Genomic DNA, 14943 nt, shown 5'->3' on the forward strand with positions numbered 1-14943 from the left:
CATTTATTTTTTACATGAAAAATAAACTGTAAAATATGTTCTCTGAAAAATCATCAAAACTGGTTTGACCTCCCAAATATTGGCTAAAATATTGTGTGACTAAGTGAACACTAAACTCACATATTGAATAAAATATATTCACATTGTAGGCTATTGTGCTACCTTGGATAAATTGAAGGTAAATTCACTCAAACCAAAATATTTGAGGAAAGGGGTTTAATGACATTATTAAGACAACAACAAAAGTCCACAGTCACTGTAGGTAAAGCATTACCACAATGGGATGAATGACGTGCACTCCAAGTAAAAAAATGACAAACGCCTGCATTCCAGTTGGTTCACCTGGCAATTCAACAACTCGTGCATCACTATGTTCAGATGGTCAATGTCGCCTGTCTGTTGCAGACCCCTGTGGTCAGAGCTCCCTCCTCCCCCACAAGACAAGAGGGGAGAAGGTGTTGATTGGCTACCAAGGTAGGAATGTGTCTGGCAACAGAATGACCGATGAGAGAAATCAGTCAAAGCACTATCGAAACTAATTTCGCACATATAGCCTACTGCACTCACTTTACTTACATTTTTTTTGCATTTTTCTCAATGTGCCTGTAATATGCCTTGATAAACTTTGAGTGCTAAATGAGTTTTAAATTATATATTTCACTTGATGTTTTGCTATTCATTTATTTATTCATCTATTTATTTATAATTAGATAAATGAGCATTACACTACATACCTGAGTGTCTATATCTCTTCAAGCAATAGATGACCAAATATAACAGTCTTCATCAATTTTTGATGACAGACAAATCTCAAAAACACAAGCTCAATTCCAAACATTGGATACATTAAAAATTGTTACACATCCTAGACATATGAGGGGGGGAGTGCATTGAGCAAGCAAGTCTATGAATATCATAACTTAGAACTCAAGAATCACTAGTATTTTTTGAGAGTCAAAGCTACTGTTCATCCAATTTACACCTCCAATTTCTCATTTGCAAAACAAAAGGAAACTGCATGGTGCCGGGTGAATGGAGATTTCCAAATGAAATTTAGTTAAGATCATTTCACTTGCTTTCTTGCAAATTTTGGAGCAAAAAGAACATTTTTTTTTGTTTCTATGGGATTTCACATTAATGGTTAAAGTGGGGGGGGGGGGGGAGGGTAGCTATAAATGTAGCAGTTTTTTTATTTCAAACAGTTCTGGCATGTCAGTAGCCGTTTACCATTTCAATTATATTACATTTCTGCACATACTAATGTTAATTAAAAAACACACATTTCCAGTGGGGGGACCAGCCACATACTCAGATTATGAAGCATGGGGCTTTATTCACAAAAAAGGCAGTGCGTAAACATGCACAAGCAACTTCGTAACTTATCATGAAGTCTGTTGTGGTAATGTCCAAATCGATGAGGGAAGCTATTTTGTTTGTTTCTTAACACCCAAGTAAGCTTTGACAAAGCAAAGCAAGCCTACCACACAGACCAATCTGCTGTGTGCTTATTATAAATGCCGGTGACCATTGTACATTAAGTTACTGACCGTGTTACAATTATCAAGCGTAACATTTACGCCAACTCCCTGTTCCATGTTTGCTATCTGATTGTATTCGATAAATGAGGAACTAGACCCTGACAGGAGAGACATGACTTATAGGCAATTTATCTTGAATCAATTCAAAATTAAAAACAATTTTACTGTATACTTTGCAGACAAATATCCTAAGCGAATGGGACGATATTATAGACTGTGCTCAAATCTGACTTGTTATTTAATAAGTTTCACAGTCTGACCACAAAGTTCTATGAATAAACATTTATAAAAGTAAATTTGACCCAAATACACACAAAAATGCTATGGGTAACAAGGATAGCCTGTCCCTATTTACAGCCCATCACTGTAATGTATTCTCCACTCCTTTCCAGTCATTTGACTGCAAGCCGCTGTTCTAGGTTTGTGAGTCCCGTAGTCAAAGTGTTGGCAGTTAGATATGAATTTCAGTGCTCACACTTGCTACCTGGTGGTGGCTGTACAAACAACAAGTAGTTCCTGTGGAAAAACAAAAAAATATATATGCAAATTTGCCTCTGGCTGGAAGATCTCTTGGGAAGGCAGTGCCAAATATAATCCTAAATCAATGTATGTAAATGCCTGGCTAAATGTGTCTACTTGCATATCTGTGTGGTTAAAGGTTTGTACCTATGTAGATGTGTAACTGCATGGTTAATGGTGTGTACCTATGTGTTTGTTTGTGTGTACCTGCGCAGCCTTTTACCTTTGATGTAGACGTAGAGCGATGTCTGCTTCCTGTTCTTATGTCGATACCTGCAGCGGAAGGACCCAGTGTGTTGGGGCTGGGCGGAGGTCAGCGTGAGTCGACTGCAGTACAGATGTTCCTGTTTCCCACAGCGTGACTGCACCACCACCATGCTAGATTGCTCCTTTGCCAGGCCCACAGGAAATGCCCATGAGAGCTCCCATCGTCCCCTGACACACAGCCACACCCACAACATGAGAAATATCCACTGCATACCTCCTCACTACACCATCTGTCTCATTGCAGCCCCTAATTTCAACCTATATCACACTAGACTTATTGTAAGCAGTTAATGAGATACCATACCAGTTTTACCATGCCAAATGGTACTGTTGCCATGTCAACTTGGTAAAAGAGTTTGCAGAGAAGAACGCTTGAGTTAAACTTCAACTGTGAGGGGTCACGCTGTGAGTCAGATAATGCTAAATACTGACACATTACTGACCCTTGATACCAATTGCTGGCCCCCATTACTGTTAAGTACGGTGTAGGACTGATCCCAGGTGATGTCTTTCATTGGTCACTCACCTGCAGTGAAGTTGCAGCGTATGGTTTGCCTCCATCACCAGCTCCTTTCCCTCCACATCCAGCACTGGTGAACTCAGTCTGCCTTTGGTATGATGGTCTAAGAATGAGGTAACAGCACATTAGCAGGCTCTCCCTTTAACCATTACTAACCCTAACCATTCATGTATTTATGTTACAATTATAGGGAAATATGATTGTCTCTGAATTGTATGTTTCATTGTACGTATGTATGTATGTATGTACCACTCATTGTAAAGCGTCTTTGAGTTCTTGAAAAGCGCTATATAAAATAAATGTATTATTATTATTATTATTATTATGAAGAGTGTTAATAGATATGATGTGTCATCCTTTTTTCAGTCTCACATGTGTACAAAAACAGGACCTTATCAGCCATTTTATTATAAACACACCACATCCTTCACAGACGGCCTGACTTTCATCATTTGAATTGATCAATATTGTGCATAGTGTACATCCATTACACTATACCTAAATTAATCAATAACACCCATCAGCAGTATCTTTGTGACACAGTGTTCATATCATATTAGCATTTTCATAATGGTGTTTTTGTCTGTATTCCAGCAGCAGGGGACCATCTCTATCCAGTCTTTCTGTATGCTTTACATTGGTATTGCACCGACAATGGTGTTGGCAACTCCTGTTTCCCAGAAAGTTGGAGTGTGTCTGCTGGAAGACCATCGAACTTGGAGGATACATATTGCCATGTAAACAATAAAAGAAATTCTTACAGTGATATACTAATGATAACAGCATCAAAACATCCTCACTCAGCAGCAATCTTTATGAACCATTCAACACTTTTCATTTTTAGTATATGAATTTTCTGCAATTCACATAAGTTAGTTCCAGGTTCCCACCCAAATTAAGTATTTTATGTTAAAACAAAGTCATATATCCCTTTGTGGTGAAAATGGTCTGTAAATATTTAGAAATTTGATGGATCAACAAAACAAACATTTTCATACACACACACACACACACACACCAAAATCTGCCCTTAAACCAATTTCACCATTTATCACTGCCCTGAGATAAACACTTTTTTTGTTTCAAATTAAAAACTACACAGTTTTGCTATGACTTTAATGATTTTCTATGAGGTGGAATGCACTGACATTTTTTATTGTAGTTCCAGTATATCTCATAATTATTTATAGATATATAATACATTCATTATTATTCGAACATTAGAATATATGTTGATGCAGAACAAACAAAGCAGTAAGACATCATGCATTGGAGACTAAGACTGAGATTCCAAATAGTACAACAAAATAATATACGGGAGTATTAATCCCAGAATCCTTGGAGGAACTGCCATGCCACTTAAACCTGCCGAACTCAAACTCAATCATTTTAAAATGAGCCTTGTACTGATAATATGTATTTTGCTTGTCTAATTGTATAGCAGATTGACTGGCTGTATATGATGTATGCATTAACAAATTTTGGTGGTGTACAGATTCCATTTTAAATTGTGTGGAGTTTCTAGCTGGAATGTGTAATTTAACTCAGACAAACAATTAGCGGCAAATGTTTTACATTCAATGAAAAACCTACCCAAGGGGCTACACCAGACCCATGAAGATTAAACATGTTTAAAACATATATGTTTATCTATTTTTATAGATATGTAAATTTTTGCCAGGTACTGTGAAGTTATTTATACAATATATATATATAGAATATAGAACTATATATAGAATAGATATTTCACACATTTCAAACTGAAATGTTGTAGTGTTGTATATGTAGTAACTTCACAGTACCTGGCAAAAATGGACATATCTATAAAAATTGACATATCTGTAATAAATGGGGTAATAAAATATGTTCCTTCATTTTAGGTCACTAGTTTATCTACTCTTAATAACAGCAAAGTTTCCCACTTTGGCTGAGAATGTTTAGGAAAGAGCATTTTATAAAATCTGACTTTTTATGAAATTTTCTGAACTTCTGTGATACTTTTTGTTTTCCGAATATTGCTAAAAAAATAAACACGAAAAAATCACTGCTTTAGTGATAACATGACTAAATAACATGACTAAATCCAAAATGATAAAAATGACTATAAAACATAATATTACTATTCTAAAGCAATATAAGGAAAACCACTTCATTGTGTTTTACTCTACCATGTATTTTAATTTTAACAACATCAATTGTCCAATGATTTATAACGGTGCATTAAAAAATGTAGACCATTAAAACAAAGTTTGGGAGTCCGCGCCAGTGAATTTACAAGAGTTAATTCCAAAATGTCCTCCGAGCTCGCGTCTGTTTTAGCAATATTCCCTGATTAGCACAATTTCCTGTTCACTCCAAAGCTTCCTTGAGGTGGTCATGACCCCAAGTAATGTACATTAGACCATCCATTTAACAGATTCATCAAGTTGAGGAAGTAACGCCCTTGCTGATTCAACCGGGGCTAAACCAAGACACGAAGGTCAAGACAAGGCAGCAAGGTATTTGTTTACTCAAGCAAAATCCCACATAACAAGGCCTATTTCACACTATGGACACGGGTGCTTAATTTGAGCAACAAAATATAATGTATTTTAAAAATTAGCCAGGAGTTCTTTAAAAGGTCAGTTTCTAATAGGCCTATATGTCAGCTTGTCAAATACCCTTACAGCCTCTCTGCACGTCTGTCAGTTCACACACTTGGTGTGAGAGAGGTGCAGTTTACAATTCGTGGTGCACGGGGTGTTGTGGCCAAGGCTTCCTTGCCTAAACCTTTTCCCTCTAGGGTCACTGGTCAACTGTTGCCCGTGGGAAAAATTTTTGTCAGGGCTTATGCACAATTTTTATTTATGTATTTATTTATTTTGCAAAGTTTTGCATTTCGAATGTCCATCTTCGTTTTCTACAGTGTGTGAGTGTCACACAAAAGCATTTGCTAATAGCTTGTCATTGATGTGGGTTGGCAATTAGAAATATTTTAAAGGACTGAAAATGCGCTGTATATGTGAGTGCACGTGTTTACATGCGCGGAGAAAGCACACTCACATGTTACACATAGGCTACTGCATAGGAAATGCTCAAACCGTTGTCTCTCTCATTTTCGCTGTCTAATGACAGTATCATACAGTACCACCAGGCTACATGTTCGCAGAATACAGGAATTAGGTTAGTAAGGTGAGTTTGGTGAGCTTCTCCATTGCGAAAGATGCACAGCAAAATAAATAAATAAAATTGAAACGAGTCTGCTGAAGAATTTTCCATCGACAGCAGGAGAAATGCGGCCCCAGGCCTGGTACAAAAATATTTTGTAGGGAAAAATACATTTTCTGATTCAGTGTTCTTGGATGGTCATCGAATACAATCAACCTAATTCAATTATCAAGGGGGGGGTTATGATCAAAGCCTTGGGATGACAGCAGCACCAGGGTGAGGCCAGAGTAATCAATGGGTGTGAGACAGGAGGTCTCCGTGACAATGATCATTTGGTTTCCTTCCACACCACATATATATATGTAACATAGTGTCCATTTGTTTGCCTGTCACCCAGTCAGGGACAGGAACCTGCATTTTATTTCAGCTTTCTTTTTCAGGTGTGGGGCATAAAAGCTTGTACCCACGCATCACTATGGTGTGATTGAACTGCCTTGCTTTCACCTGGCATGCTGCATACTGTATTAAAGACTATTTTTGCTATATTAATAAATTGTTATTGACCTGAACTTGGAGTTGTACTTTACAAAGGACCAAATTCCTACAATTTGGACAAGTCCATAAGAGATTTGAGCATAAGACCTGAAATTATCAGGGATCTGGCATCTGCTGGGCAATTTGTTACGCACTAAACAGACATATTCAGGCTTTTGAGGATCCCATTAGCAAAGTATTAACTTTGTATTTACTCTTTAATACAGAATGCATGTAAACTGGAAACTGTTAGGGGCATACCATATCATACACAACACAGTAACAGCGCGCACCTCTTTGAGGTGCCCAAGTAATTTACATTTAAATAGAAAACGTCGCAGAGAACTATTAATAACTCGACTCACCCTTGCCTAGCGAACTTCGCCATACACAGAGAAAAAATAAGACGAAATAGATCATGACCAAAGTGGAGACGTTCCGTATGCCAGAGATGTCTAAGAAAAAAGCAATTCCTTTATTAAAGCTGGGACAAATTCTCCAGAGCCTCTATGTAGTTAAAACTTTGTCATCCTTAGGTTAAGACATCAAACGTAAAACAGGAATGACTAGAATAAATTCCAGAGTAGCGATGTTGGTAGGGGCCGAGCTGCGGGGTAAAACAACTTAGCACCAGTGTAACTTTTTCATTATAGCCGGGCGCTTAGATTTATACGTTTCCCACCGCTAAAGGGATATCAGTGACGTCACGACAGGACACACCCAGCGCACCTCCTGTAATAGATGGCGAGATTGCGCGTTGTTCCCGTCTGTGTGCATTCTCTCTCTCTCTCTCTCTCTCTGTCTGTCTGTATCACACAAACACACGCAGTTCCTTTCACAACTGTGTCTTTGAAGGTTGTTTATGTGTTTCTGGCTCATACACAGGAAATACAAGCTGGGTCGATTGTAGTGAACCACTAATTTGACACAAGTGTGGATATGACACTGGATATCTATAGGAAGACCATGATTATGACCAAAATACCTTACTAAGAGCTTATCAGCTTGTTCGCCAAATAACTGGTCGTCGCTCTTGCAGTGTAATTATACATCACCTAAAGGATGCGAAAGTTGTGTATTTGCAAAAACTTGCCACTGATCATATTTTAAACACCAGTTTAAGTTTACTGTGCTTTGTACTTTATCCACGTCACTTGCCATGAGCGACTGACTGACATTACATGGCTGATTTGAGGAAACATTCACTTAAAAAAAAAAAAAAAAAAAAACCATTTGGCCCATTAAATGATCAACCTGTATTTTATCTGACATGTTTCACCTGTAATTCCACCTTCCTTCATCAATAAATTGATAAAGAACTTTTTGGAGATAGTTTAGCAATTAACAAAATGTGTTTCCTTGATCACAGAGTTACCATGTTTGTTTGCTTTTTTATTGATCAGGGTTGCAGATAGTTTTTCCACAACTTCACAGTGCTCTATTGCATGGCCTGTTTATTGTATGGTCATTGCAGTACACCTCTGCCAATGTTTGTTATCCAGGGATCAATTTAATTTTAAATTGCATTTTTATTTATATAGCGCTTTTTACGGTGACACTCAAAACGCCTCCATATTATTGTATGTTTTATGAATTCTGACTTTTCAATTCTGAATTGTGTCGTTTATGCTGTTTGTAAAATACAGTGACAGCAGGTTCTCCAAACTTTTAAGGTTCTTCAACACTTCGTCTGGATATGTCAAAACTACTGTACTTGCTCTATTTCATCCTCCAAAAAGCTGGTGTAAAACTGATCAGAGAAGGACCTTCCTGTGTGAATAAGTCTTAGATGTTCGGCATGTCATATTTTTGTGCTGGTACCATGTTTTACCAGCTTTATGACAAGCTTATTAAAATTAATATTCTTTTGGGTGATCTACATTTTCAAGAATATTACCAGTGACTAATGTCTGTTAAATCATATTTTAAGACCTTTGTCACCTCACACCCCACCCCTTATTCCTACACTCTCATACATGAATAAATCCTAAAAAATAACTCACCTGGGGCTGCAGGTGAATCCACACTAAATGTATGCATACACATGTTTCTGCTTATCTCTGTATGCAAGTTTTTGCTCAGATATTCCAAACATCATGTACACTGTTTCTCATGATAAATCAAAGGTCTGTTTCACATATATCACTTAAACAATCCAGGATGATTTAATGCATATCATATCAAATTTCATTGTTAATTAATTCAGGGCTTACTCAATTTCACAAATGTGAATTAGGATTTCATTAGTTGATCTAGTTGATTTACCTGTGACTGCATATAAACTTTCGTTAACCATTTCTGTAGCGCCCCCTTTTTAACACAACTCTTAAACTGGCATGCCAAAAATAAAATGGTTAATATTCTTGTATCCTTTTACCTATATGCATAATCCTCTTCTGAAATGTAACCCTGAGAAATTTGTTTTCCAAGAGTCTGAATTACTCTAAATATTACTGAAACAAAATAATAGAAACACAATGGAAGAGGAAGTTTTTTCTCATCTCTAAGATTTTTTTTCTGTGGATATAAATCATGAAGCTGTACCTGGCGGACTCAAAAACATAATGGAACCACAGCCACAATGCTGGACAAATCCTGGTTCAAATTTGTGGACAATACCACCAAAATGAGCATTCTGCATTCCTTTTTCTAAGCTATGTCTAGGCAGGTTTCCAAAAAGGCTATTTCCAGACTCCAAAGGGATCAGATTGAATTGTTTCTCTTCTTTTCCCTCTTGAAAAATGCATCTCTCAGATGGACTCATGAATTCAATTGTTCTACATTTATTTGGGGTGAATTTGTTTTAGGCCTGAAGCCTTGAATTTGTTTTGAGTTAAAATTCAGACTTAATTTCTTTTTTTGTCGGCCCTCTAAAAGTCAATACAAGTTGCAGTTTCAATGTATGGATGGTAAATGGACTGCATTTATATAGCGCTTTTATCCAAAGAGCTTTACAATTGATGCCTCTCATTCGCCAGAGCAGTTAGGGGTTAGGTGTCTTGCTCAAGGACACTTCGACATGCCCAGGGCGGGGTTTGAACCGGCAACCCTCCGACTGCCAGACAATCGGTCTTACCTCCTGAGCTATGTCGCCCCAGATGGGGTGTCCTGGTCTGTAGTACTAATACTGCAGTCTGGTAGTGGCCTTCCATGTTTCTGGCTTAGCTTCCTTGGCTCTGCCTGGCACCCAAACAAAATAGTCTTCCTGGCTCTTGGGGGATCCAACGCTACAGAAGTGCCACTCCAACAGGGACTTGAAGCATTGGATGTTATTATATATTGTTTATGCATTTTGTCTTTGCATTGCTATTAATTGCTATAAGCTTTATGCCTATTTGGTGTGCTGAAAATGCCTTCTTTTGATGATAATTGGAGTTCTATTTTGCAAGTGTGCAATTGCGTGTTCATACATTGCTGTTATTGTATATTGTTTATGCATTCAGCCTTTGCATTGCTATGAATTGCTGTGACATTTATGCATATTTATGTGTGGGGAGTGCTATTTTGCTGGTGTGTATTTGAGGGTTCACACATTGCTTAGCTCATTTGCTCACTCTTCTATGTGGTTTTTCTTCACTTTTACTTCAACATTGATCGATATCTTGTTGCAGATATTCTTTTTTTGCTGCCATCATGCCAATTTTCCTCAGTCTTCAGCTGCTTTATTTCCCCCTGATGTGGAAACATTTTGCTCCATAATATAAGCCACACCCAAGCCCAAAGTCAATATCCACCTCACTCTAACATGCATTCTTGTTCTGACTCCAGCATTGTTCAGGTTCAGCCTGATATAGCTCTTTCTACATCTCAATCAACAGCTGCTTCTGCAGCTCCTTTACCTCTTCATCTCCCACCTATCTTGCCCACCCCTGTGCCTGGCCAGGATCTGAATCAAATAACAGCACATGTTGATTTCAATTGGTCAGAGCTACATTGCTTATTGCATGACCAGGATGTTTCAATACAAAACTGAGCCATTCCACAGCTGTGCATCAGGATGGAATAACGCAACAGTTCTCTGCCCTTGCTGCTAATGTAGACCAAAATGATGAATATCTCTGTGCTCTAATGGTCAAAACAGGTCCAGGATAAAGAAATTACTCAATAATCAAGGCTATGAAAACTCTGTTCACGTAGGAGTCCAGTCATACCAAAAAAGTTGGCAAAAGCACATAGGAGAAACTTTTACAAATGAGTTAAAGAATACAGAGTACTCATTACTGGATTAAGTCACATTTGTGGTGGAACAAATGTAGTATGAGCTGCAAGAAGGCTTCCAACACCTCCTTTAAAGGCTAATTAGAAAGCCTGATTAACAAACTTGACCTGCATGCAAACCATCAGTTCAAATGAGGATGGAGATGACAGGTTACCCAGCACCACAGTAAATTGTTGAGTTCATCAGATAACCATATTACCTTAATGGAAGGATCTCAGCTAGCTAACAGAAGTTTAACATCACATACTCATAGCCCAGTTATCACAAAAGCTATCCCCAACCAACAGCTGTCCCGCTTGTTTCAGATGTTCCATTACCAGACTACTACTCTCAGAGCCACTGATCACTTTCCAGCTAAGCTAGTCAAGTTAACATTTACAACATAAGGAATAACTGGAGATGTTACTGACCCCCTTGCATACTTGTCTAAATTATGATTTACTGGCTTTACAGCCCCTCTCAGATGCAGACATACTTGCTACCTTCGGAGCTGTCCTTCATGGGGTGCAAGGGATTGGTGGGAGATTGGCAGAGAGTATGCTACATCTTGGATGGAATTTGAGGCTGCTTTCCTTTCTGCAGAATTGGCAGAGAGAGTTTGTACAAAGAAGGAGTTTGCAATTTTGCAAGCCCTATGTAAGAGATGGAAGCCAAGCTGGACTGAGTTTGAAATTGTGAAGTTGATCTTGGAAAACGTCCATCCTCACTTAGCCTGGTAATTGAGAGGTTGTGTTCAAGATGTTGACGAGCTTGGGCATGAACTTGAGAGACACTATGAGCAGCTCGACATTGGGAAAAGACTACGTTTCCGGAAGGGAGAAGACAACTAAGGGAGAAGCCAACTAACAGACAAACCCCCTATGTTGTGTTGGAGGTGGAAGGGAAAGCATCTTCCAGGGTCATATCCCCATTATCAACCCCAATCTCACAGCCATCATAGTTCATCCTCTGCTTAGTCTTCTGTACCTGAGATTGTGAAAAAGAAAACCAAGTCTGCAGATAAAAAGAACATGTCTAGCACTTTGTTGACCAAACCCCCCATTACTAAGCAACTTGTGATTCCCCTAACCATTGGTAAATGGACAGGAAAAGCCATTGTGAAGACAGGGGCCTCTTATACTTTGTTCCATGAATAGCTATGGAAAGGGTTGGAGACTTAAAAAGCACCTGATACAGTGAAATGAACTAGCATATGGTGAGGCAGAGATTCCCTTGGGGTGGGATGAACTACAGATCAATTTTCATAGCAACCTCTACACCCTGCTAGTTGCTGTTTTAGCCTATAATGTCCTTGCCTACGCAGTAGTGGTTGGACTGGACTTAATTTTTTCAGTGGCCTCTTCTCAGTCTAAGACTTCAAAGGTTGAAATAAATGAACCTAAGAGCCAGAGGCCCGACCACAAGAAAGTTTTACTTCTAACTCTCTATTCCCCCTCCCCAGCACTGTAACCTTTTGCTCCAACCATATCTTCCCAAGACTACATCCATCTTGCAGTGTCTAACTGTCACCTCAGTGAACTTGACAAACTAAAATTATACTAACTTCTGCAAAGCCACCCACAAGTGTACTCTCTCAAAGCAGGCAGGACCAATGTGTTACATCATAGAATCTACACTACTTCTGAAATTCCCATTAAACAGAAGCCTTACCAACTGCCTCTTCAAAACAATATATTATGACACCACAGCTGGAAGAGATGCTTGAAAATAGAATTATAGAACCGTCATTTTCAGGATGGGCTTCTCATGTTGTCATTATTCCAAAAAGCATGCAGGTTTTGCATTGATTACCGAAGTTGAATCTACCACAGAAAATGATGCTTACTCTCTTCCCAATATCTAAGATCACCTGTAATCCCTTGCTGGTGTGTCTGTTTTCTCCACACTAGATCTGAACAGTGGCTACTGGTAAGTGACACTGGACTCAGAGAGCAAGTAAGACTGCATTCATCACCAAGGTAGGGTTATTCCAGTTTTCTGTGATACTTTTTGGACTCAAGAATGTACCAGCATCATTCCAAAGGTTGATGGAGGCAGTTCTGGGAGAACGTAGAGAAAAATAATGTCTGGTGGATCTAGACGACATAATTGTCTACTCTGCCATGGTTAGCTAACACCTTCATGATCTTCAAACTCTCTGAAGCAGGACTGACACTAAACCTCAAAAAGTGCAAATTCTGTCTTTGAGAAATTAAGTTTCTGGGCCATGTCATCTCTACAAAAGGTGTTACAGCTGATCCAGAAAAGGTCACCTCTACTCAGTTCTTCCTGGAACCTACCAACATTAAAAAGTTCAGAGATTACTTGGAATGTCTGGGTGCTTTGTCCCAAATTTTTTTCAAGATTGAAGATTCCCTGAATTGTCTGAAAAAGAAAGGATGTGCATTCAAATGGTCAGTAAATTGTCAACATGTTTTTGATGAGCTAAAAAAGTATTTGATCTCACCCCCTGTCTGATGGCATCCTAATCTGTCCCTTCATTTCACTGTGTACACTGGTGCTAATGAGACAGGCCTTGGAGTAGTCCTTGCTCAAAGAACTGGACCTGGAACAGAGGAAGTTCTAGCATAAGCAAGCAGAACTCTGAACTGTGCAGAAGCAAGCTACTCTGCAACAGAGACCGAATGCCTCGCTGTTATCTGGGTGCTTGAGAAGTGGTAACATTACCTTGACCTCAAGATCTTTACCTTGGTTACTGACCATGCTGCCCTGCAGTGGGTGATGAATTTGTCCAAAACTAGCAGTCACCTTCTTCTGTGGGCTTTATGCCTTCAGAAATTCAACTTCATAAGCGAGTATCGCAAACGGAAACTTAATGCTGTACCAGATGCTCTGTCCTGGCCTGGTGATATTCCAGGGTGCCATCGCTACACTACCAACAGTGGAGACTCAGACTGCCTTCCCATTTCTGATGACATGATCTGAAAAGTACAAAAAGATGATCCAGAGGTACAAAGGATCTACAAAACCCTGGTTACAGGTCATTCAGAAATGGGTGAGCAATAAACAGTAATGGAGTAATGGAGTAACCGAAGTAAAACCTCAAAGCAGCAGACCCCCTACAGAGTTTACATACCTCGTACTTTGACTAACACTGTTCTCCAAGCATACCACAACCATCCACTGAGTCGCTACTTAGGAGTCTTCAAGACATTGCGTGGGAAATTGGGACAGTGGGAAAGATGCTATGCTGTGCATGTACATCAAACTTGTAGCTCCTTCAGATGGGAGACTGGCTCTAAAGGACTGCCTGTTGAAATAACTGGATGCTTAACATAGCACAAATGGCTAGAGAACTTCCTCATCACTGGTTCACTGGTTTTAAAAAAAAGGACAAAAAGGAGACTTTCAGTTAACATGATGACTGGACATCTGTTGTTGGACACTGCAGGATGCATGGAGATGTCTCCACTACACAGCTGGAAAACCAGCACAGACTGCTGGAATATCTTCCAAAAAGATTATAGTTTTAGGACAGTCATCAAAGGTGGACATTGATTGGAACTGAAGTACACTCTTTGTAATTGTTAATCTGTAATCTGTTTGTGTCACATCTTATATGTCCCTCCCTGTATCTCTTTGGGTTTTTTTTGTGTGCAAATTTAAGTTCCTAGCCGGATGAATCGGTCATTTTTTGTGAAGGGTTTATCACCTACAGGGGCAGTAATTAATCCTTCACGGAGAGGGAATGTCTGGAAACAATTCACCATTTGCCATTGTGGGCCCTTCGACAATTCAAAGACAGGTACTGCAAGAAGCAGAAACTGGGGGGGGGGGGGGGGGGGGGGGGCTCACCAATATTCCCATAATAACCAAAGCTGTCCCTCCCAAAAAGATCTGAAAATCATTATGTAATCCTTGGTACTTATTTCTTACTTCTGCCAATATTTCTGCACACTATTTCTCCTACAGCTTTTAGGCTAGTCATGCCATTCCAACTTTATAATATTCACCTTGGCTCAGAGTAGGTTGCTTGTATAAAGATTTCAATGGCACTATAACAGGCGATTTATGGTGAATACTTTGAAAGCCCATCACCCCATTTGATTTAGAGTCATGTGATTTGGTATATAGGTCCCTCTTCTCACAAGGGGCCAATTTGCCTCAAGAACCCATAAGCTCTACCTTCTTAGATTTTCTGTCTTTTAAAATTTTGTGTACAACACTTAAGTGACAGCTGCTCCACAATGACTGGACCA

General features: G+C 39.1%; 1 protein-coding gene across 2 annotated transcripts in view; it reads right to left on the minus strand.

Moving 5' to 3' along the window:
* flt1 (fms related receptor tyrosine kinase 1) overlaps positions 1-7165 on the minus strand; it is a 58484-nt gene extending 51319 nt beyond the window's left edge. For both annotated transcript variants that reach the window (XM_035413748.1, XM_035413749.1), the window contains exons 1-3: positions 6891-7165; positions 2851-2947; positions 2281-2492 (exon numbers count right to left, since the gene is read on the minus strand). In XM_035413748.1, the coding sequence (XP_035269639.1) occupies positions 2281-2492; positions 2851-2947; positions 6891-6945 (364 nt within the window). In that variant the 5' untranslated portion in view covers positions 6946-7165. The remainder of the gene's footprint in view (positions 1-2280; positions 2493-2850; positions 2948-6890) is intronic.
* Positions 7166-14943: the final 7778 nt, after the last annotated feature.

The sequence above is a fragment of the Anguilla anguilla genome, chromosome 4 (assembly GCF_013347855.1).
Source record: "Anguilla anguilla isolate fAngAng1 chromosome 4, fAngAng1.pri, whole genome shotgun sequence".
Taxonomy (NCBI): domain Eukaryota; kingdom Metazoa; phylum Chordata; class Actinopteri; order Anguilliformes; family Anguillidae; genus Anguilla; species Anguilla anguilla.